The 23,834-nt window shown below is 40.9% G+C and overlaps 1 protein-coding gene across 3 annotated transcripts in view; it reads right to left on the bottom strand.

Moving 5' to 3' along the window:
- SIL1 (SIL1 nucleotide exchange factor) overlaps nt 1-23,834 on the bottom strand; it is a 268,621-nt gene that overhangs the window by 52,886 nt on the left and 191,901 nt on the right. For all 3 annotated transcript variants that reach the window (XM_036750497.1, XM_036750495.1, XM_036750496.1), the window contains one exon: nt 15,082-15,203. In XM_036750497.1, coding sequence (XP_036606392.1) covers nt 15,082-15,203 — 122 coding nt within the window. The remainder of the gene's footprint in view (nt 1-15,081; nt 15,204-23,834) is intronic.

The following is a 23,834-nucleotide window of genomic DNA, read 5'->3' as shown; positions in this document are numbered from 1 at the left end:
GACCAGATACCACATATGAAGAAAGGTAAAATGAGCTAGAGGAAATCAGAGAAAGACTTCAAAATGACTGCAATCTTGTCCACCAACTTCCGAGTTGCTCAGAGAAATTAACGGTTCTTCCCCATTAACTCTGACCTCTAAATGTTTAATAAAAAAGCTGGCAGACCTCGGAAGCCTCCATTTATTCTCTGTTGAGGAAAGTGTGTGTTACTCTCTCATGAGTCTGATAAGACAGGCTGTTTGACGGTGCAATTAAGGAAAGAAAAGAATACAAGTGTGTGAAAAAAGTGTGAGAATCCTATGACTAGGCCCCCTATCAGGAGAGGATCGTTGTAGAGCAAAGCTATGCACAGGGAACTCAACTCAATAAACATTTACAGTAGAACCTGTTTACGAATTTAATTCATTCTGAGATTCTGTTTGTCATGCAATTTATTCATATTGCCAAGCGAATTTCCCACAGGAAATGATGTAAAGTGGGGTGATCTGGTACCATATCCCCCAAAATATTCATATAAAAAGAATTATTTATAATTTTAAGTAAGTTTTTTTTGTCCCTAATGCCCCTAAAATACAACAGCAATGATTAGTACACAATATAAACCAAAAATAAAACAAATTAACCTGCATTTTACCTTTGGGAAGAGTCATGGCTGGTGAGAGGGAGATGAGAGGGAGGGGAGGAGGAGGAAGGGTTATTGCTTGGAAGGAGAATCTCCTTCCATGAGAACACTGAGGATTTCAATGTTGGGAGTGTTCTCTCTTATGCTACTTTCACTAAAAGTAAGACTAACACTACTGCCTTCACTTATTTTTCTTTTTTAGAATCATTTTCATGTTTTGACTCGCTGATTTTTTTTTATCTTTACGTTTGCTTCTGACTAAGAATCTATCTAACGACACTTGTTTTTGACATTTTTTCAGAATGTCACAGAAATGTGACATTGCATTATTGTTAAAAATATTCGTGGCTCTCATTGCTACAGCCTTATTTGAGAGATGTTTTTCAACAAAATTCTGCACTTTTTTCCACATCTGATAAACCTCCCTGATCTCACTTGCCGTGAGGGATTCCTCCAACCTCTCAACCTCCTCCTCAGATGAGAGATCCTCTGCAACCTCTCGCTGTTGCTCCTCATGCAGATCCATCAGTTCATCCGTCATCAGCTCCTGGCTATGTTCCTCCACCAGCTCTTAAATGTCTTCAGCATCCACCTCCAGTCCCAATGTCTTGCCCAAAGACATGATTTCATTGATGACTCGTTCCCTTTCAGGAACAAACCCCTCAAAGTCATGTTCAAGAAAGCAGCTGGGCCACAGTTTTCACCAAGCAGAATTGAGTGTTCTCTTGGTGACTCCAATCCCAGGTTTTGTCGATGATCTTGAGGCAGCCAACAATGTTGAAATGGTCCTTCCAAAACTCTCAGAGGGTAAGGTTATAGTGCCTTGGTCATCTTGAAGCACTGCTGAAAGAAAGCTTTTGTATAAAGCTTCTTAAAAGTTCAAGATGATCTGTTGATCCATGGGCTGGAGTAGCGCAGTGGTGTTGGGAGCAAGGAACTTGACCTTAATGAACTTGAATTCCTCCAATAGGTCATCTTCAAGGCCGGGAGGATGGGAAAGAGCATTGGTCCATAACCAGCAAGACTTTGAGTGGCAGACTATCTTTTTGAAGATATTTCTTCACTGCACGACTGAAGACTGTGTTGATTCATTCCACAAATAAGATCTGAGTGACCCATGCCTTGCTATTGGATCTCCACATAACATTTAACTGGCTCTTCTGCACCTTACTCTTTTTGAATGCTCGGGGATTCTCAGGATGATACACAAGAAGGGGCATGATTTTTAAATCCCCGCTTGCATTAGCACAGAACAAGAGGGTTAGACGGTCTTTCATGGGCTTGTGCCCAGGCATCACAGTCTCTTCTGCTGTAAGGTACGTTCTCTTAGGCATCTTTTTCCAAAGAAGACCCATCTCATCGTAGTTAAAAATTTGCTGCAGCAGGTAATTCTCAAAAATCACAAGCTTTTCAAATTCACTGATGAAGGCCTCTGCTGCCTTAGCATCTGAGTTTGCTGCTTTACCTTACCGTACAACACTATGGATGCCACTTCTCTTTTTGAAATTATCAAACCAGCCTCAGCTAGCCTTGAAACTTTCTTCCTCTGAACTGACCTGTGCCCAGCACCTTTGAAATGAGATCGGCATGCAATGCCCTTGCCTTCTCATAGATAATGTTCTCAGAGTATCACTCACTAACTGCTTCTCGTGTGGATCAACTTTTCAACATCTTCTATAAGACGTGGCCGTTGCTTTGATATTCTTGTGACCCCTTTTGCTGCATCTACCACCTTTACTTTGTCCTTCTTCTTCAAAATGGTGCAGATTGTAGATGCAGACCAGTTATAAAACCGTGAAAGGTTGGTCACACGCATACCACGTTCATGCTTTTTTCATTTCCAATGTAATGGTCTCCTTCTTCTTTGCGCCTTCCTTGTCAATCTTCTTCATTGGGGCCACTGTTGCAAATATTGGTGTAGATCACAGTCACTAGAGTACACACTAATGCAAAGTACTGCCTCATGTTGGTCACAAACACACGTGAACACACTTGTAATGGTACTGTTAAGAGTGAACGATGCTGCCTTCACAAAGGGTCAATGCTGAATGAGATCAATTAGGTGATGTACCAACCTGAGGTTCCTTTTTGTGACATGTGAAAGCAAAAAAAAAACAAAAAACAACAAAAAAAACCACTGCCTTAGTTGAGCATCATCCCTTCGCGAGCTGTTCAAGTCCAAACATGATGTTCGTACTGTGAATTTTTGTTCATTCTGCAAGACAAATTTTGCAAAAAACTTTTTCCTCGTCTAGCAAAGCATATGTAAACCGAGGTTCTATTATATTAGATATCTTCATTAGTCAAGGCTGGGGATAAGAAGACCAAAAAAGAAAAACAAAAAAACACAACAATGCCTATCCTTAAGGGGCTTATGTTCAACTGGAAGAACACAAAGAAAGGAGGAAGAGGATGGAACAAGTGCTTTCGTTCCATTTGAGAAGTGCCCAGTCCAAGAGAGGCAAGCAAAGACCAGAGAATCACAGGCTTAGAGTTGGAAGGTCCTTTAGAGGCAGATCCCCCTCATTCGACCGAAGAGGAGACTGCTGCTCAAGGTTACATGATTCACACTCATGGCCTCTGACTCCAAACCCAGCATCATTCCCTTTACCCCAGGCTGCTTCTTTCCTTGTGAAGCATATGTGGTTGGTTATCACAAGGAAGGAACTTGTAGCCCTGGAAAAAACTGGATTTGGACTGAATAAATATAGGTTCCAGGATCCAGAAAAGCTTCAGAAGCTCAAGGATATTTCTTTTTTCAGAGTCTGTCATAATTCCACCTGATGCTAAATTTCCTCAGTCACAGTATCTCCATGGTGGTTATTTCCAGTTTCAGATAGTGAATTCACCATCACTCACTAACACTATTGAAAACTAGTGACAATACAGAAGCAACAATCACTGGACAAAGTCTTCCTTTGATGCTCCCAGACGATCATTGCTATATGCATTAGGGTGGTTAGAACCTTTCATATGCCCTTCCCCCTATCAAAAAGGAGAGTCAAAGCAAGCATTTATTAAGCACCTCCCATATGTCACGTACTGCACTAAATGTGAGTGACACAAAGGCAGAAAATAGTCCCTGTCCAAATTCACAGTCTAAATCATCACCCTACATTTGCCATTAACAGAAGATTTTTAAAAGCAGTACAAGTCACAAGACAGTGAGCAAGCTTTAAGAATGGGAGGGTATTATGCATGTGCCAGCACGCATAATGTCAGAGAGTTTCAGGCAAGTAAAGCAAATGGTCATTCTGAGTGATGCTCCAGCCTGGGTCAGTATAAAAACCAGCATCCTGAACTGATTTAACAACTCACAGCAAAGGCCTAGAGGCAGAACTGTTCCACAATGTCATGAGGCAAAGACTAAAATCTGAAGGGGTGGATAAGAGAATCAGAAATCCAAAAGATAAAGACGAATGTGTCCAAGAGATGGAAAATTCCCAAACGTTTTTTTAACAAAGTGCAGACTATAAATTCAATTTTGCCATATTTATTAACTCTCCTATACCAGGCACACCCCTATGCCTAGTACAATGGGGATACAAAAGAAAAAGACCTTCAATTCAACAGACATTTACTGGGGCTGTAAGAGGACTAAAGAGAGTCAAGACACTTAACACATTCAATAGAACACTTAAGAAGCTACAAAAATTACAAAAATGAAAATGAAGCAAATTTTAAAAAAATAAACAGAAATGGGTAAAAGAAACCACTGAAGATATCCTGAAAGATAAATTCTTATGTGGATAAATTAAATATACAAAGAAATGTAAACAAGTTTTGACAATGCTAAGTAAAGAACAAGAACAAATAAAAGGAATTAACAATTCATATGAGGAAATCAAGTAAGAATTGAAAGATACATCTCCCCTTCCTTCCCCTCCCCCCCAAAACAAGGCGAAACACTGAAAAGAACAGCCGACACTGAGAGCAGAGAACCACAAAAATTCCGAGAAACAACCAAGCAATTACAGTAAATTATACACAAGGCAGAAATGCACACAGTGCAATGGAACACAGTGTAGAAACTGTACACAGAGTGGCTGGAAATACAGGCTCAGAAAAACACAGTGAAATACTTAAAAGTCAAATCTAGAAGATAAGCCCAGAAATCTCAGAATTACTGATACCCCAGAGAATTTAGAAAAATAAATTAATATGAATATTGTTTCAAGAGATCCTCAAAGACAATGGCCCAGAACTAGAAAAAATTCATTATACAATCCACATGACCCCTGCAAGGAAAACTAAGCTTTAATGATTCTCAAATCCACCTCTCTGCTGACCTCCAACCTCCCATCTCATACCTTTCAGATATCAATATGTCCAAAATAGAACACATTATCTTTCTCCCTAAACCTGATGTGGATCTCTAAGGATTAAATTTGCTTTTTCAGTACCTTGTGAGGCCCCTCCTGAGCCTGAGGTCATCCTAAAGTCTCCTCCCCCTTATCTTGAGTTACCACATAACTTTCCCCCTTATCCTGGACCAGGGAATTCCTTGTTTCCTGTCCCACCCTGGGTTATAAAATGTCTCCCTTATCTTGTGTCCTTTCTTGCCCTTATCCTATCCCTAAATCTCCACCCCCATAAGAACCCCTAAAATCATCCTACAGGCTGTATAGCTCTTTGTCTATAGAAGTCTGGTTCCTTCCCTACATCAGTGCCTTTGTTTAGCTCCTTGCTAAATCTCAGGACTGTTGCTTTTGCCTCAATAAAGCTCCCAATGGCTACAGAGAAGGTCTAAGTGAATTGTTTCACATCTGATGAACAAGCTCTCCCAACTCTGACCTCATCAAACCCTCTTCCTCCAACTTCCCTGTTACTGGAGAAGACAACCGTTCCTCAACAACCCTTGTTGGATCCTCTACTCCTTATGCTATCTCAGCCCCCAATCCTATACCCATGTACTAAGGCATGTCAATTTTGGCAACATCTCCCAAACACTCCCTCTTCTCTCCTCTGACACTGCCACCATTCTAGTGTAGACCCTCTTCGTCTCATTCCTGGGCTACTCTAACACCTGCCAGTGGGTCTGCCTGTCTCAAGTCTTTCCCCCATCCAATCTGTCTTCCATTCAGGCAACAAACTTATTTTTCTAATACACTGCTCTGACCTGCTACTCAATACAGTGGCTCCCTAATTCCTCCAGGATAGAGCACAAAATTCTATTTGGTGTTCAAAGATCTTCATGGCCTAGCCCTCCTACTCACCTTTCCAGGATTCCCTACCATGTACTTTTCCGTCCAGTGATATCAACATCCTTGCTGTTGCTCAAACAAGACAGAGACTCCGTTTCTTGGCTCTAGGCATAGTCTCTGGCTGTCTCCATGCCTTGAATATCCTCAACTCCTCCTCATAACCCACTAGCTTCCTTGGATTCATTTAAGTCTCAACTAAAACCCCATCTTGTACAGAAAGCCTTTCCCAATCTCTCAACCTAGGGCCTTTCCTTCTTTTTTATTTCATATTTATCCGATGTATAGATTGGATACACAGATTTCTTTGTTTGTTTCTCCACCATTAGATTATAAGCTCCTTGAAGACAGAGACTGCCTTTTGCCTCTTTTTGTATCCCTGGCATTTAAACACAGTAGGCCCTTAATAAATGCTTACTAACTGACTGATGAACTCACTGTGATGATAAAGAGGAAAAAAGATGTCCAATAATGTTCTTTGATTGGCACAAAAAATAAAACTAGGAAGAAGAACACAAGGGTTAGGTGAAGCCTTGAGGAGTATGGCTTACTTCTGTTTCGCATTCCAACTTCTATTATGAATACCTGACAGTAAGTAAATAATTGGTCATTGTTTAGTTCTGATCTCTCTACAAATAACTTCTCATAATGAATAGCAGGCTTTGGCTTCAAAGAAACCTTTAATCAAGCACATCATTTTGCTGCTGACAAGTGTGCATAATAATGGCATGAGTGTGGAGAAGTGAGGCAGAGGGACCTTTTGTCTTGGCCCCAAGCTCATCTGCATGCCAATCAGGGGCCAGAAGAAGGGCTGAAGAGAGTCCAGGAAACATATTCTCATCCTCATCCCTGGACCATTTCCTAGGTCTCAAGAGAAGCAGATAAGACTCTCAATAGGCTTTCTAACCCAATGTCAGAGAGTTGGCTGGGGCCAGGAATTCAAGTCAACACAGAAGTTCAGTCAAAAAACTAGACAAGATTCTAAGGAATTCTGTTTGCTTTTTTTTTTTTTTGCTAATTTCCTAAATGGGTACTGTACTTCACAAAATTAGTCTATGTGCTAAAACAATGTGCTCCCTGCCTCTTGACAGGTAGAGGCTTAATATCCACTACACCCCTGGAGTTGCTAGGTGGGACAGTGGATAGAGTACCAGGCCTAGTGTCAGAATGAAATGAGTTCAAATCCAGATGCAGGTACTTACTAGCTATGTGACCCTGGTCACTTAACCTCTGTCTGCCTCAGTTTCCTCTACTGTAATATGGGGATAATAGCACCCATCTCCCAGAGTTATTAGATGATCAAATGAGATATCTGTATGAGTTAGATGGTGAAGACCTCTCATAAAATCTGAGCCTCAGCCTTTCTGTAAACTGAGTGGGATGAATAGAGGTGAGGACTTTTCAGCATGGCTCAGGGCTTCTGATTGACAGCTGGGCCTAAGTTTCGAGTTGTTAAAAATCACCTGACCTGTAGGACCTGTGGGAGTCCGAAAGTTAGAGCAGCCTGACCCCCCTCAGCACTAGCCTCGCCAAATAAGAATAAAAGTGTTCTTAAGAGTTGGCACTGGCTAAATTAGCATTTCCTTGTCCCTTGTATCTGGAGTAGATTGTGAGCCTGAACTCCACCAATGAGAGAAAAGGTCAGTGGTGGGTGGGGGTTGTTTGCGTTGGGAGTATATAGCTAGGTTCTGCCCTCTGGGTGCCACCTCTCCCTACCTATTGTCTATGGGTTGCGAGATGGCCCTTTCTCCCCAGGTGGTAAATAAAGACTCCTTTTTCTCCTTTTCGCTTCTATGAGAAGTCTCTGAATATTACTTGAGTTGTCTCACACGTATGATTCTTAACACACTGTCTGGAACATAAGAGGTGCTTAATAAATGCTTAAACACTTGTCCCCCCTTCTAAGTGACAAAGGCTCTAGGTCATGAAGCTAGCTGATAGCAGAGCCACTCCCCAAACCTAAACCTCCTGATTGCCACACATCTTTCCCTAGAAGGGCCTTTCCCCACTAGTTGTGTGGTTATCAGGACAAGCAAACCACAATACTGCACATGCATGGGAGAAAATCTCTTCTTGTCACTTGATTTGCTATGCTCTCTAATTAAATGTTGTTGGCTTGAATACATGGCATTGTGAAGGTACTAAGCTGTGCTCTTCAGGTGACGTTGTGGGCTACGAGGTATGCCCTGAGCCTGGGGGAGCTTTCTGTCCTTACAGAACATACCTGAACACAATTCCCAATCCTCAAATTAACAAAAGACAGTTGCTAAAATACAACGCAAAGTAAACCTCAGAAAACAATATGCAACCACAATGTAACAACATTGTGTAACAACGTGACAACAACATAAACAGAAAAAAATTGGAAAGAATGTACTACTACGCAATGATAATTAACGCTATGTAATACAATAACCAAGTTTGGTCCTAAAAGAGATGAGAAAAGTGCATCTCTCTGCTTTTTTCCCCAGAGAGAGGAGACTATGGGAGTAGAATACTGTATACACTGTCAAAGAGTTGGATATTTTTACTGAATGTTTTTGTTTCTAGTCTTTGTAACCAGGGATGGCTCTCAAGGAGAAGGAAGATAAATACATTTGGAAACAAATATGATAGAAAATCTAGGGTAGCAAAATTCTGAAAAAGATTAAACTTCTTAACAAAATGTGAGAATACACCAAACCAAATTACTTAAGCACCCAGTGGTTATACAACTGGCTACGCAACACTTTAAGACCGTAAGCTACTGAGAAGGGACATAAAAACCAGCTACACTGGTCCATAAAAACTTGCATTGGTAGTTTCCTCACATGGGAGGTTCCCAGTTGGCATCACAGTCCTCCCCTGAGGTAACACATCCATCCCTATTCCTATTTACATGTTAGTAACTGAAGTATTTTTTCTTTTTAAAATGAGACCCTGAATTTGGTTTTAAATGCATTAGCTAACCAAGAGTGTGGGCTAACAATAAAGAGGGGTCAAGTAAGTTAGCATGTATAAACTGTTCAGCTTCTCTTTATCGCCTATAAACAGTATGTATCCCCTCGCCTACACCCGTGAGACAGAAGACAGGAGGGTCACACACTAATTCTGACTAAAATGACAGTTTCCCCAAAGTGTGACTTCTTTCAAGCTACTGATGTCTTCCAGGCCCTCAATGGGGCGGGACTTGCTTCTCACTGCCAAATAAGGCACAAACATGGCTTTAGATTTTAAACGGTCACAGGCTCATAAGGGGCAGAAGTCACAAAGGCTGGTCATACAACCTGATGGATGCATTTTATGGAAGAGGAACCTAAGGTGCATAAACATAAAGTGACCTGCCCAGGGTCCCATGGCTGATTTCAGATGCAGTCCTCTCTGCAATGCCACAAACTGGATCCTGAATCTGGGACTAGCTGATAAAAACTATGAAAATGAGGAGAGGGGCACCATGGGGCACTGGACTTGGTCTTAGAGTTAGGAAGCCATAGGTTTCCACCAGACACACTGCCTTGTGACCCAGAGCAAGTCACTAACTTTTCTCAGTCCTCCAGCACCTCTCATTAAAACCCCACTGCAGAGCTGACGTGGTAGAGCAAATTCATCACTGGGAGGTCCTTTCCCTTAAGGAAGGTGGGGAGGTGGCATGGAGAGAATGATCTTCTAATTCCTTCCTCAAATTTAATCGAACAATTGTTGGGTTTTTTGAATAGGTATAGTAGAAGTTGTGAGACACCAAATTACAAGAACGAAAAAATAAGACTGCCAAAGAAGAAGGATGGAGAGGAAGGTGAAAGCAGATGCTAAAGGACCTAGAGAAGGGCAGATTTACCTTAGAGCTCAGTCAGAAGAGGCAGAAATGCAGATGGGATTTGTAGGAGCATATTGGTCTTTATCACTGGAAGGGAAAGCATGCACAATCTCAGGGAGGATGCCACAATCAAGAGACTGAAAGGACAACAGAGAGAAGGAAAGGAGGGAAAAGAGTTGCTGATTTTAAGCTCTGGGAGAACATGAGGGGTACGAGGCAGCATCTGCGAACAGATCAAGGAGAGGACTAAGGAGAGATGTGAATGGTCAAATCCTATGCCTGGGGATCAATTGTGCTCAATGTTCATGATAGATGATTCAAAGAAAAATCAACTTGGGGGCATATGGAGACCTTATTTACACAATTAATCCAACTGTGCAAATAAAAACCCAGTGTCACCACTATTCAAATAGAAATCAACATAAAAATGCTACAATACTGTGTTCTGGTGGCAAACTACTGCATGCAAAATGACCCGGCACACATGGAGAGCCGTGAGGTGGACAATGAACGGGGGCAAGCAGGGTCCCAACAAACCTGAGCAGATCTTCTTAACATAGGAAAACATATGACTTAACATAAGCATCTTTACAAATGACATAACCAATGTAAGACAACCAATGTAGAAATCAGGATTGTGATTAAGCCTAAGGAAAAACATCATGACAGGAAGCACACATCAAAAAGAAGGCAGGAAGAGAGAGAAAGAGAATGAGAACATGGGACTTCAGCACTGCAAAGAGGATATTAAAACTGCACACACCCTGTATACTATGGACACTTTGAGCCTTAACTGTGACACAGTTGGTTTACCAACACAATATTTAACAGACTCTCCGACACAATTATTTACAACAATTAGGCTAAGAAGCATACCCTAGTCATATCCCCTTCATCAAAAAACCTGATCGAAAGCATTCATTATCTACTCTGTACTCAGCCCTGTGGTAGACACACAGTGAGAGCTTACAATCTATGGGGGGAGACACCATGCACACGCACTAGTCTACAAAGAATGAATACACAATAAATGTATGGTAGTTAGCAACAGGGAAGATCAGGAAAGGTTTCACGTAGAAGACGATGTTTCACCTCAAGGTAGAGGTGCAGAGGGATTGCCTTCTGGGCACAGGAGACAGCCAAAGGCAAAGAGACGGGAAAGGAACAGAAAGAAGAATATAGTTTTGTGAGAGAAGTAGCAATGTAAGCTAACACAAGATAGAAAGGGTGGGGTCAGGTTGTATTAAGTGGCAGCTGCTTACACTGCCTCCCTGTAGATCCAGGTTCTGAACAAAGAACTGTGTGAGTTTAGGTATACTCTGGTGAAAACTAAAAAGGGAGGTGCAGGGGGGGGCCACTAAATAACCTTTAGAAGATTTTTTTCCATCCCTGGGCTGCTAAAATTCCAATAACTGGGCTTTATCAGACTAACTGCTATTCAACTATTTGGAATTAGCCTTGAGTGACTGAATTTTTTGACATTTCTGCAGCACCCTGACTGTTTCCAAACCTCTATCTTATATATAAACACTATGTACCAGATTTCTAGGAAATGGTGCCCTAGACTGCCATGGCATATTCCATTTCACCTTAAAGTGTAAGGGGCTGGGGAGTCAATATTTGAGAAGAGATGTGTATTTGAAAAGAGGCACAAAAGAACACCGAAGGTCTCCTTCTCTAGGAGGACACATTCTTACTATTCTAAAAGTTCCTGTTTGCACAAAACACTGACATTTTCAGGATATTGGGGACTCTGCCACCAGTATTCTGATGGCTTTGATGATACTGTGCTATCACCCTAACGATGCTCCGATGGGCCATCAAAAGCAGTGCCAAAGCATTTTGCACACAGCAATCTGTTGCCACCAAAACATGAAACCGTAATATTTTATATTTATCTCTACTTAAATTTTAGCAACACTGAATAAATGTTAACATGCTCTTATGCTAATGCAATCACTGAAAAGTCCTAATAACACTGTGTACTGGCATAGCCCCTTGGTGAGTTATGGAGATCAAAAGGCCCCATCCAACTGCCTGTGGCTCTATGGGTTAAGCCCCCTTAAATCCACCATAAGAACAAGATGCTAGATATTTTTCTGTAAGAAATGTATTTCCACAAGCAGGGACTTCTATGCTGAAGCTTTGAAACTGATGGCCTATAATAGGGGGCTTGGACTTATTGAAAAGGTTCCCAAACAAGACCTAGGAAGAGACTAATAATATTTGGCTTGGTCACATTTTTGTTAATGCATTGGGAGAAGAAATAATTGAATGAGTCCAGGACTTCAGAGAGTTTAAAGGCTTTTAAAGGCCATAAGAATAAGTCCTTTACTTACCAGAGGATGAAATAAGGCACCAGAAATTCCTTTTCTTGTTCTCACTTAAATCTCTCTCTCCCTCTTACACTTACACACATACACACATACACATACACACACACACACACTCTCTCTCTCTCTCTCTTTCTCTCTCTCTCTCTCTCTCTCTCTCTCTCTCTCTCATTTCCCTTTCATTTCACCATAAGAAGTAGTGATCCTGGGGTTAATGTGAGGTTAGAGTTCCTTCCTTTTTTGTAAATTATAGCTAGCTATAAGCTACAATTTACCATGTAAACTGAGGAAGAGGGCATTACAAAGGCAGGGAGTAAGCAGCCTGCAATCCCAAAGTGGGTAGTTTAGTTACCCTTGTGAAACCTATTAACACATTTCAAAAGTGAAGTTCTCAGTGGTCAGCCCGGGGATCAGCATTTGAGAGGGCAGTAATGGGGAGAAAAAAAGGGGAAAGGCAGCTTCTCATGGCACTTCCTTCCCCACAACCTCCCACCCAGATGTTCCAACATTGCTGCCCCAACATTAATAAGAAGTATCAGACTCTTGGTAAGTTCTAATCAGAATCAAATTCTAATTAATCAGATTAAAGAAGAGAAATAAACACAAAGAAGATATTTTCCTATAAAATTCCCAACCAGTCAGATATCCAGAGCAGTTTCTCACCCAAAATGTTACTGTTATGGCCAGACAAGGACACTCTGCTTCTGCAAAGGGCTGAAAGAAATTTATTCCTGAATAACTAACTGTAATACAAAGATAACCTGATCTCCGTCATGGGAGGAACAGTGGGGTATTCTCACAATTCTCAACAATTCTTCCTGAGAAACTGTCTAGAAAACCCTCTGATAAAAAGTAAGTCAGACTCCATGGCCTTAATATTTAAATGCGAGGTATCACATTTGTTGGCCACTACTGACTAAAGAAGGACAAATTCCCCAACAACCCTCTCTGGCTGGATGCAGATTACCTATTAATAGCGACATTTCAAGTAATGCGTGTCCTCTTTTCACACCCTCATACTGCTGTTCTAAATGTTTTCCTCACTGCATGCCTTAGAAATGTGGTATAAAGTATCTATATGTAAGATACGGGCTGAGAAATAATCATGATGCAGAAGAAATATCAAAAAATTCACAGCTACTTGAGGCTAATATGATTATTAAACAGCAGTTGTTCTCTGAGGCACCACCTCAACCTATCAGACTGGCTAATATGACGAAAAGGAAAATGATAAATGTTGGAGAAGATGTGGGAAAATTGGCACACTAATGCATCGTTGGTGGAGTTGTGAACTGATTCAACCATTCTGGAGAGCATTTTGCTACTATGCCCAAAGGGCTACCAAACTGTGCATATCCTCTGAGCCAGCAATGCCACTACTACGTCTACATCCCAAAGAGATCCTGAAAAAGGGAAAAGGACTCACATGTACAAAAGTATTTAGAGCACTTCTTTTTGTAGCGGCAAAGAACTGCAAACTAAGAAAGCATCCATCAAATGAGGAATGGCTGAACAAGTTGTGTATATGAAGATAACGGAATACTATTGTGATGATAGGAAGACTTCAGAAAAACCTGGAGAGACTTACATGAACTGATGCTGCATGAAGTGAGAACAAGGAGGAGAACATTGTCCACAGTAACAGCAGCACTGTGCGGATGAACAACCGTGACAGACTTAGTTCTTCTCAACAATACAATGATCCAAGACAAGTTCAAAAGGCTCATGATGGAAAATACTATCCACATCCTGAGAAAGAACTGATTGATTCTGAATGTAGACCAAAGCATACTGTTTTCACTGTCTTGTTTTTTTTGTGGGGTTTTTTCCCTTTGTTCTGTTCCTTCTTTCACAAAGTGGAAATGTTTACCGTGATTGCATGTGTATAACCTATATCATATTGCTTGCCATTTGGGGAAGGGAGGGAGAGAGAGAAAAATCTGGAACTCATAATCTTATAAAAAGTGAATGCTGAAAACTAATTACACAAAAAAAAGAGCAGTTGTTCTGAAAAAGATCTGGAGGCTAAAGAGAACTGCAAACTCAATGTGTGTCAGCCATGTGATGTAGCAGGCTGATAAGCCAAAGCAATATTGGGCTGCATGAGGAAAGGAAGAAATCCCTCTGTGCTATGCCCTGGTCACAAGACATGAAAAGACCTAGGGCAGTTCTGGAAGTACAGGAAGGGCCCTGAAGAACCGTCAGGTGTCCAGGAAGGGAATGAAAGGGAGAAAGGTCTTGAGTCCAAATCCTAGGAGGAACCGGGCATACTGAACATGGAGAAGAGAAGATGAGGTTAGGGAGTCCAAAAAAACCATGACAGATGTTGTCTTTGAGGGACTAGACTGTTGTTTATGACCAAGTCTAACAGGAGAAAATTCCAAAGGCAGATTTAGGCCTGATGTCAGGGAACACTGTTTATTAAGTACCCACTACGTACCAGGTGTATATTAGATACTGGAGATACAAGCAGAAAGAATAAAAATCCCGACTTGCCAGAAGCTCATCTTTTAATGACGACAAGGATATAAAAGGGAAGGAGGTTAGGAAGGGAGGATTTATTAAGTGCCTACTCTGTGTCAGGCACAGTGCTAAAAGCCTTACAAATATTATCTTATTTGATCCTCACAACAACCCTGGGAGATAGGTATCCCTATTTTACAGTCAGGGAAACTAAGGCAGACAAAGGTTAAGTGACTTGCCCAAGACACACAACTAGTTTAGCATATGAGGCTGGATTAGAACTCAAGTCTCCCTGACTCAAGACTCAACGGTCTATCCACAATGCTGTTTCTAGGGTACATCAATATAAAGTTGATAAATACGAAACTATACAAGGTAGTTAAAACAATGTCATTCGGGGTGCAGACACAAGCAGTGGGGGAATCAGGAAATCATTCCTGCAGAAGATGGTACTTGAGCTCTCTTTTTCTCCTTTTGAGCCACACCTTAAAGGAAGATAGGGAATCTATATTCTGTAGGATTATGTAATAAGGGAATACCCAAAACTGTAGTCTGAAATGTGCCAGTTAAAGGACCAGAGGACCTTCCTACAAACCTCCCCAGAAATTTCAAAAAAGTCATTTTCATCCTGGCCATCTCAATGGCAGAACCCCTGGCCTGGAGCTCACCTGGAGAAAGCAGCACCTAACACAAAAGCAGCATACTCCTTCAGCGAGTTCTCAGTACTGTTGAGCCCACTGATCACCACCTGAAGACCTCCAAAGGAGAGCAGGTCCCGGGCATTGTCCATCTGCAAATGAAGACAGTGTTTAATAAGGGACTCTCAGCCACTCAACGAAAACAGTTCTTCTCACATCCATTTGTTTCTATACGCCTAAGAATAAAAGTGAAAAATAGGGCACATGTAAACAAAAGGAAATGCAAACGATGACCTCTGGATTAACCAGAAAAGGGCATTTATGTAATGCCATACAAACAATACTCTGTACCTGTGGGGAACTGATTTGAAATGAAAGCTATTTACTACCTAATGACAAAGAAATTCCAAGGATTTCAACAGTATAATTAGGGTCCAAACTTTATTCCTCATGTGAATGAATTCCTCACATGTATGCTATTAACACAGGAACTACACATTGCCGGGGGGGGGGGGGGGACCCAGGACACCATGCTTCCTGCCTCTGCCTGGCTCTCCTGGGGCACTAGACAGCAAGAAAGCACTGACTAAATAAATGACTCAGGCTGGGCAAGGACCCCAGTGGAGAGAAAAAAAACCAAAGAGCTTGACACAAGGACAAAATGTCCCTATCCTCGGAGATTCCATTGGTGGGTTTATCTCCAAATAATCTGTTGATAAGAAAGTCCCCACATACACCAAAATATTTATAGTAGCACTTTCTGTTATAGCATAGAACTGGAAACAAAGCACAAGTCCATCGAATGGGCAATGGCTAAACAAACTATGGCAAAGGAATGGAATGGAAAGTGCTGTAACAATGTGTGTGTGTGTGTGTGTGTGTGTGTGTGACAAATCCAGAGAAGCTTAGTAAAAGATCCAGGAAAACAAATGTATAAGGAACACAACAGTGTAAATGGAAAGAACCACACCCCCACTACAGAGAAGCATGGAGAGATCTACAGGAAGGAAACAGTCAAGAAAATAATATACACGTAACTACAACAAAGTAAATGGAACAACTACACACCTCAAAATCAAAAGTGAATATAATAAATAATAAAGATCAAACAGGACTTGAATGAAGAGACCTGGGAAGATACCTCTAACCCACTCTTTCAAGGAGGTGAGAGTTCCACAGGTGTCATACACTGTACATATTTTGGGGCTTTTCAATGTATCAAGCAGGTATGCTGATTTTTTTTCTCTCTAAAAAATACTATGTTTATATGGAATGGCTCTCTGGGAGTGGAAAGGAGAGGATAATCACAACAGAAGACATCAATAAAAACTTATTTTTTAAAAAGTAAACGTAACAAAATTATAAAGATCAAACATGATTCAAATGAATAGATGTGAGGACAGACACCTCCCGACCCCCAAATCCGCCTCCTGACCCCCAAATCCACCTCTTCATTGAGGCAGATCTCTAAGTATTACCTACTGCACATGTTTTCACATTTTTCCAGTGTATAAAGAAGCTGTGCTAATTTTTTTTCTTTTCTTTCTTTTTTTGGGGGAAGACCAAGGTCTTTAAAAAATACTATTTTTTATAAAGGGGTAGCTCTCCAGGGAGTCAAGAGGGAGAGAAACTAGGTATAATTATGATGATGTAAAAAACAGTATCAATAAAAATTTATGCATATTAAAAAAAGAAAAAGAAAGCAGACATCATTTTGTCTCCTGGAAAGAAATGCACAGAATAACATGAGGCCTCACTGCCTATATTAGTGTTCTTGCGAAGCACAAAAAACTTAAATTCTAATGAAACAAACAAAAATTGTTTCAATGAGGAAGAAAAGGATAAACTTTGTGAAGAAATCAATATCTGAGTGCACAACTAACTTAATGACCAGCTAAGATTTTTTTAAAATCTCAGAAGGAAACAAAGGTAAATAAGCAGGTAAGAAGGGGCAGCTGGGTGGTGCAGTAGACATAGTACTAGGTCTGGAGCCTGAAGACTCCTCTTCCTGAGTTCAAATCTGGCCTCAGACATTTACTAGCTGTGTGATCCTGGGCAAGTCACTTAACCCTGTCTGCGTTAGCTTCCTCATCTGTCAAACGAGCTGGAGAAGGAAATGGCAAACCACTTCAGTATTTCTGCCCAAAATAAAAGCCAAATGGGATCATGAAGAGTCAGACACGACTGAAAACAAGTAAACAAGAAGAAGATGATGAAAACAGAGGAGTGCCGCAGGTCTAGAAGAAAAGAGCAACTAATGGGTGTAACTGTAGCTAAGGATAGATAAAGCAACAGCAACAGATAATGGAGGGTAAAAACAAACTGCCACCTTACTCGGCTTCTTCTGAAAGATCAGCCAGACACAGGCAGAACAAAAAGAATTCAGAGGGAGGTAAAGTTAAAAAAATGAGGAGGTGACAGGTTCATACCAGTTGCTTTCAATGTGTTCAAATCATCAGACCTAGACAGAGCACAGGGCAGAGAGGAGAGAAAGAAATGGCAGAGGTGGCAGATGAGCTAAGACTTGATGTGATTTCTCACCCAGAACAAGTCATGCCAGACTAACCTCGCTACATTTTTCAAAAGGACTATTAGACCAGAGAAATACAGGTTCAGAAAGGTGGACTCTCAATTATCTGAATTAATAAGAATTAAAGAGAACTCATTGTTGAACCAATGTCATCCTGGAGGGAGTTTTCTAGTGATGGGTCCCAGGACCTGTCCTTAGCCTTTTGTTAGTTAACACTTTTATCAATGATTTAAGAATGGCAGTGGAGGGGGGCGGAGCCAAGATGGCAGCTGAAAAGCAGGGACTAGCATGAGCTCCCCACCCAGTCCCTCCAAAAACCTATAAAAAATGGCTCTGAACCAATTCTAGAACGGCAGAACCCACAAAAGAGCAGAGGGAAGCAGGGCTCCAGCCCAGGACAGCCTGGATGGTCTCTGGGTGAGATCTATCCCACACGGAGCTGGGAGCTGGGAGTGGAGCAGAGCCCAGCGTGAGCAGCACGGACCAACCAGACCAGGAGCCTGGAGGAGCGTGCCCTAGCGCACTGAATCAGTGAGCTGCAGCAGTTACCAGACTTCTCAACCCACAAACACCAAAGACAACAGAGAAGACTAGTGAGAAAAGCTGCCAGAGTGGAAGGAGTTCGCAGTTCGGCCACCGCCCCGGGGCAACGGAGGTGGGGCAGCTACAGAAGTACAGCTGCAGGTGCTTCCGGCCCCAGGCCCACCTGGTGGGAGGAATTAAGTGGCGGATCAGAGCAGGAGTGCACAGCCTGCTGAAGATCTAAGCCCAGTCCGGGTTGGGGGTTCTTGGGGAAGGAGGAGTGCTGGTGTGACAGAGCTGGCGCACCCCCCCCAAGCGTGGAACATAGAACTCTTTAGTCTACAAGCACTCATACCCCGCTGAAAAACTCAAGGGTCAAGTTAGTTGGTTGGGAATATGGTCAGGCAGCGAAAACGCACCCAGATTCAGTCTCAGACTCAGGAACCCTTCTTTGGTGACAAACAAAACCAAAACATACAGACGGAAGAAGTCAATAAAGTCATAGAGCCTACACCAAAAGCCTCCAAGAAAAACATGAACTGGTCTCAGGCCATGGAAGAGCTCAAAAAGGATTTGGAAAAGCAAGTTAGAGAAGTAGAGGAAAAACTGGGAAGAGAAATGAGAAGGATGTGAGAAAACCATGAAAAACAAGTCAATGACTTGCTAAAGGAGACCCAAAAACATGCTGAAAAATACACTGAAGAAAACAACACCTTAAAAATAGACTAACTCAAATGGCAAAAGAGCTCCAAAAAGCCAATGAGGAGAAGAATGCCTTGAAAGGCAGAATTAGCCAAATGGAAAAGGAGGTCCAAAAGACCACTGAAGAAAATACTACTTTAAAAATTAGATTGGAGCAAGTGGAAGCTAGTGACTTTATGAGAAATCAAAATATTATAAAACAGAACCAAAGGAATGAAAAAATGGAAGACAATGTGAAATATCTCATTGGAAAAACCACTGACCTAGAAAATAGATCCACGTATTAGGAGGGCAGAGTTTATAATCTCAAAGAGCATCATATATATGTCTGAAAGGTTTGGGAACTGCTGGATATAAGAAATTCTCAAGATAAGAGGCAGAAGAATCAAAGCATATATTTAGGCTCCACAGTAACCAACCCATGAACCAGCATCCCCATTTTGACATATTGATCAAAAGCTTCCAGGCCCAATAAGTACGCCGCACAAGAGTAACCAGGAGGCCACAGAGAAGCATGATGGTGTACAGCAAAATCATATACATGCTTCCCCTCTATGGTAAAAAGATTACCCACTGGCCTCAAGTCCTTGTTCAGCTTCCTCCCATAGGTCAGCTCTGCTACCAGCAGCTCCTGCTTCAGCTTCAACAATGGGTGGAGTGTAACCAGAACGGCCTTTGTTTTGAGTGACTCAATTTATCTCAGTGAGCCTTACTAGGTGCTAGCCCCAGGCCCAAACCCCATTAGGTGTTAACCTAATCCATGTGGATGTGAACCTCTCAGGGTTCTAGGGGAGGGGCCAACTCAAGAACTGATCACCAGAGCCTGAGCTCTGGTGATTCAGATGATGTTTGATGATGTCTGAAGCCCTACAAGAAGGGAGGACAGAGCCATTTGTGCGGGGCTCTGGAGATGGTGTTGATGAGGAGACTCCAGGCAGCTGTACCTAAGGAACCCTCCAGCTTGTAAACCCAGATGTTGAAACTTTGTTGAACTCTGGTAACTATGTGTTGGGATTTGAATTAGACAAAGTCTGTTGATGTTTGTAATTTGTTTGAATTTTGTTTTGAAGTTCAGGGTGCTGTTTTTTTCCTCTGAACTAACTGAATGATATTTGAATTAAAAGTAAGCCTGTCAATCCCTTAACCTTGCTTCTCTTGCTTAAGCAGATCGAAAGAACCTGTGCTGTTGGCAGCTTTCTGGGTGCTGGCTGTGGGTGAATCTTAAACCCTCACAGAAGCTGCTAGCCGGATTGTTAAAACAATCCAGGAGAGATAATTTTAGAATTATTGGACTACCTGAAAGCCATGATCAAAAAAAAGAGCCTAGATATCATATTTCAAGAAATTATCAAGGAGAACTGTCCTGATATTCTAGAGCCACAGGGCAAAATAGAAATTGAAAGAATCCATCGATCGCCTCCTCAAATAGATCCCAAAAAGAAATCTCCTAGGAATATTGTCGCCAAATTCCAGAGCTCCCAGATCAAGGAGAAAATACTGCAAGCAGCCAGAAAGAAACAATTTGAGTATTGTGGAAACATAATCAGAATAACCCAAGATCTGGCAGCTTCTACATTAAGAGATCGAAGGGCTTGGAATACAATATTCCGGAGGTCAATGGAGCTAGGATTAAAACCTAGAATGACCTACCCAGCAAAACTGAGTATCATGCTCGAAGGCAAAATATGGATTTTCAATAAAATAGAGGACTTTCAAGCTTTCTCAGTGAAAAGACCAAAACTGAACAGAAAATTTGACTTTCAAACACAAGAATCAAGAGAAGCATGAAAAGGTAATCAAGAAATAGAAATTGCAAGGGACTTACTAAAGTTGAACTGTTTTGTTTACATTCCTACAGGAAAGATGACATGTATGATGCATGAGACCTCAGTATTAGGGTAGCTGAAGGGAATATATATGTGTGTGTGTGTGTGTGTGTGTGTGTGTGTATATGTTTATGTATATACATATATAAGTGAATATGTATGTATGTATATATCTATATGTGTGTGTGTATATATATATATATAAGAGAGAGAGAGAGAGAGAGAGAGAGCAGACACAGGGTGAGTTGAAGATGAAGGGAAGATATCTAAAAGAAATAAAATAAAATTAAGGGATGAGAGAGGAACATACTGAGAGAGGGAGATAGGGAGAGATAGAATGGGGTGGATTATCTTGCATAAAGGTGGCAAGAGGAAGCAGTTCTGTGGGAGGAGGGGAGAGGGCAGGTGAGGGGGGAATGAGAGAAGCTTGCTCTCATCAGATTTGGCCTGAGGAGGGAATACCATACATACCCAATTGGGAAGAGAAATGAGAAGGATGTGAGAAAACCATGAAAAACAAGTCAATGACTTGCTAAAGGAGACCCAAAAACATGCTGAAAAATACACTGAAGAAAACAACACCTTAAAAATAGACTAACTCAAATGGCAAAAGAGCTCCAAAAAGCCAATGAGGAGAAGAATGCCTTGAGAGGCAGAATTAGCCAAATGGAAAAGGAGGTCCAAAAGACCACTGAAGAAAATACTACCTTAAAAATGAGATTGGAGCAAGTGGAAGCTAGTGACTTTATGAGAAATCAAGATATTATAAAACAGAACCACAGGAATGAAAAAATGGAAGACAATGTCAAATATCTCATTGGAAAAACCACTGACCTGGAAAACAGATCCAGGAGAGATAATTTAAAAATTACTGGACTACCTGAAAGCCATGATCAAAAAAAGAGAGCCTAGATACCATCTTTCAAGAAATTATCAAGGAGAACTGCCCTGATATTCTAGAGCCAGAGGGCAAAATAGAAATTGAAAGAATCCACCGATCGCTTCCTCGAATAGATCCCAAAAAGAAATCTCCTAGGAATATTGTCGCCAAATTCCAGAGCTCCCAGATCAAGGAGAAAATACTGCAAGCAGCCAGAAAGAAACAATTTGAGTATTGTGGAAACACAATCAGAATAACCCGAGATCTGGCAGCTTCTACATTAAGAGATCGAAGGGCTTGGAATACAATACTCCGGAGGTCAATGGAGCTAGGATTAAAACCAAGAATCACCTACCCAGCAAAACTGAGTATCATGCTCAAAGGCAAAATATGTACTTTCAATAAAATAGAGGACTTTCAAGCTTTCTCAGTGAAAAGACCAGAGCTGAATAGAAAATTTGACTTTCAAACACAAGAATCAAGAGAAGCTTGAAAAGGTAATCAAGAAAAAGAAATTGCAAGGGACTTACTAAAGTTGAACTGTTTTGTTTACATTCCTACATGGAAAGATGATGTGTATGATTCATGAGACCTCAGTATTAGGGTAGCTGAAGGGAATATTCTCATATATATGTATATGTATATGTATATGTATATGTATATGTATATGTATATGTATATGTATATGTATATGTATATGTATATGTATATGTATATGTATGTGTATGTGTATGTGTATATGTATATGTATATGTATGTATATGTATGTATGTATATGTATATATGTATGTTTATGTATGTATATGTATATGTGAGTGTGTATGTATGTATATATGTATGTGTATATATATATAGAGAGAGAGAGAGAGGGCACAGGGTGAGTTGAAGATGAAGGGAAGATATCTAAAAGAAATAAAATAAAATAAAGGATGAGAGAGGAATATATTGAGAGAGGGAGATAGGGAGAGATAGAATGGGGTAAATTATCTCACATAAAAGTGGCAAGAAAAAGCAGTTCTGTAGGAAGGAAGGAGAAGTCAGGTGAGGGGGAATGAGTGAATCTTACTCTCATCAGATTTGACCTGAGGAGGGAATACCATACATACTCAATTGGGTATCTTACCCCACAGGAAAAAAGGAGGAAGAAGATAAAAAAGGGGGGATGATAGAAGGGAGGGAAGATGGGGGTGGAGGTAATCAAAAACAAACACTCTTGAAAGGGGACAGAGTCAAGGGAGAAAATTCAATAAAGGGGGATAGGTTAGGAAGGAGCAAAATATAGTTAGTTTTTCACAACCTGAGTATTGTGGAAGGGTTATACATAATGATACACATGTGGCCTATGTTGAATTGCTTGACTTCTTGGGGAGGGTGGGTGGGAAGGGAAGAGGGGAGAGAATTTGGAACTCAAAGTTTTAAAAACAGATATTCAAAAACAAACAAACAAAAAGTTTTTGCATGCAACTAGAAAATAAGATACACAGGCAATGGGGCATAGAAATTCATCTTGCCCTACAAGAAAGGAAGGGAAAAGGGGATGGGAGGGGAGTGGGGTGATAGAGGGGAGGGCTGACTGGGGAACAGGGCAAACAGAATATATGCCATCTTGGAGTGGCTGGAGGGTAGAAATGGGGAGAAAATTTGTAACTCAAACTCTTGTGAAAATCAATGCTGAAAACTAAATATATTAAATAAAAATTTTAAAAATGGCAGTGGAAAATATGGAAAATATTCTGGACTTATAATCAGGAGGAACACTTACGAGTTCTTTAAGCTAGTTAACTAGAAAAAAAATTATGCAAGTTTTTCTAATGAAAGGATATGAACGATTTCCAAAGAAAGACGTACAAGCTATCAATAGCCATATTTTTAAAAAAACCCTCCAAATTACTATTAGAGAAATACAAAATAAAACAATTCTGAAATTCCACCTCACACCCATCAGGCTGGCAAAAATAACAATAAATTAAAATAACAAAGTTAGAGGGCGTGTAAGAAAACAGTCACAATTATTTACTGTTGGTAGAGCTACGAAATGGTACATTTCTTCTGGAAGCAATTTGGAATTATGTCCAAAAATTACTAAACTGCATAGCCTTAGACCCATAAATATCACTACTAAGCATTTACCTATAAGAAATCAAAGAAAAGAGAAAAAAGGGCCAGAAGGTACAAAAATATTTGTAGTAGTTCTTTCTATAGAGGCAAAGACCTGGAAACTCAAGGGGCTATCCTTCAAAGGCAGAATCAGCTGGATAAATTATGGTATATGAATATAATAAAATGTTGTTGTGATGTAAGAAAAGACAAAAGAGACAATTTC

This window comes from Trichosurus vulpecula, chromosome 3 (genome assembly GCF_011100635.1).
Source record: "Trichosurus vulpecula isolate mTriVul1 chromosome 3, mTriVul1.pri, whole genome shotgun sequence".
Classification (NCBI taxonomy): Eukaryota; Metazoa; Chordata; class Mammalia; order Diprotodontia; family Phalangeridae; genus Trichosurus; species Trichosurus vulpecula.
This window is presented reverse-complemented; position numbering and strand designations above follow the sequence as displayed.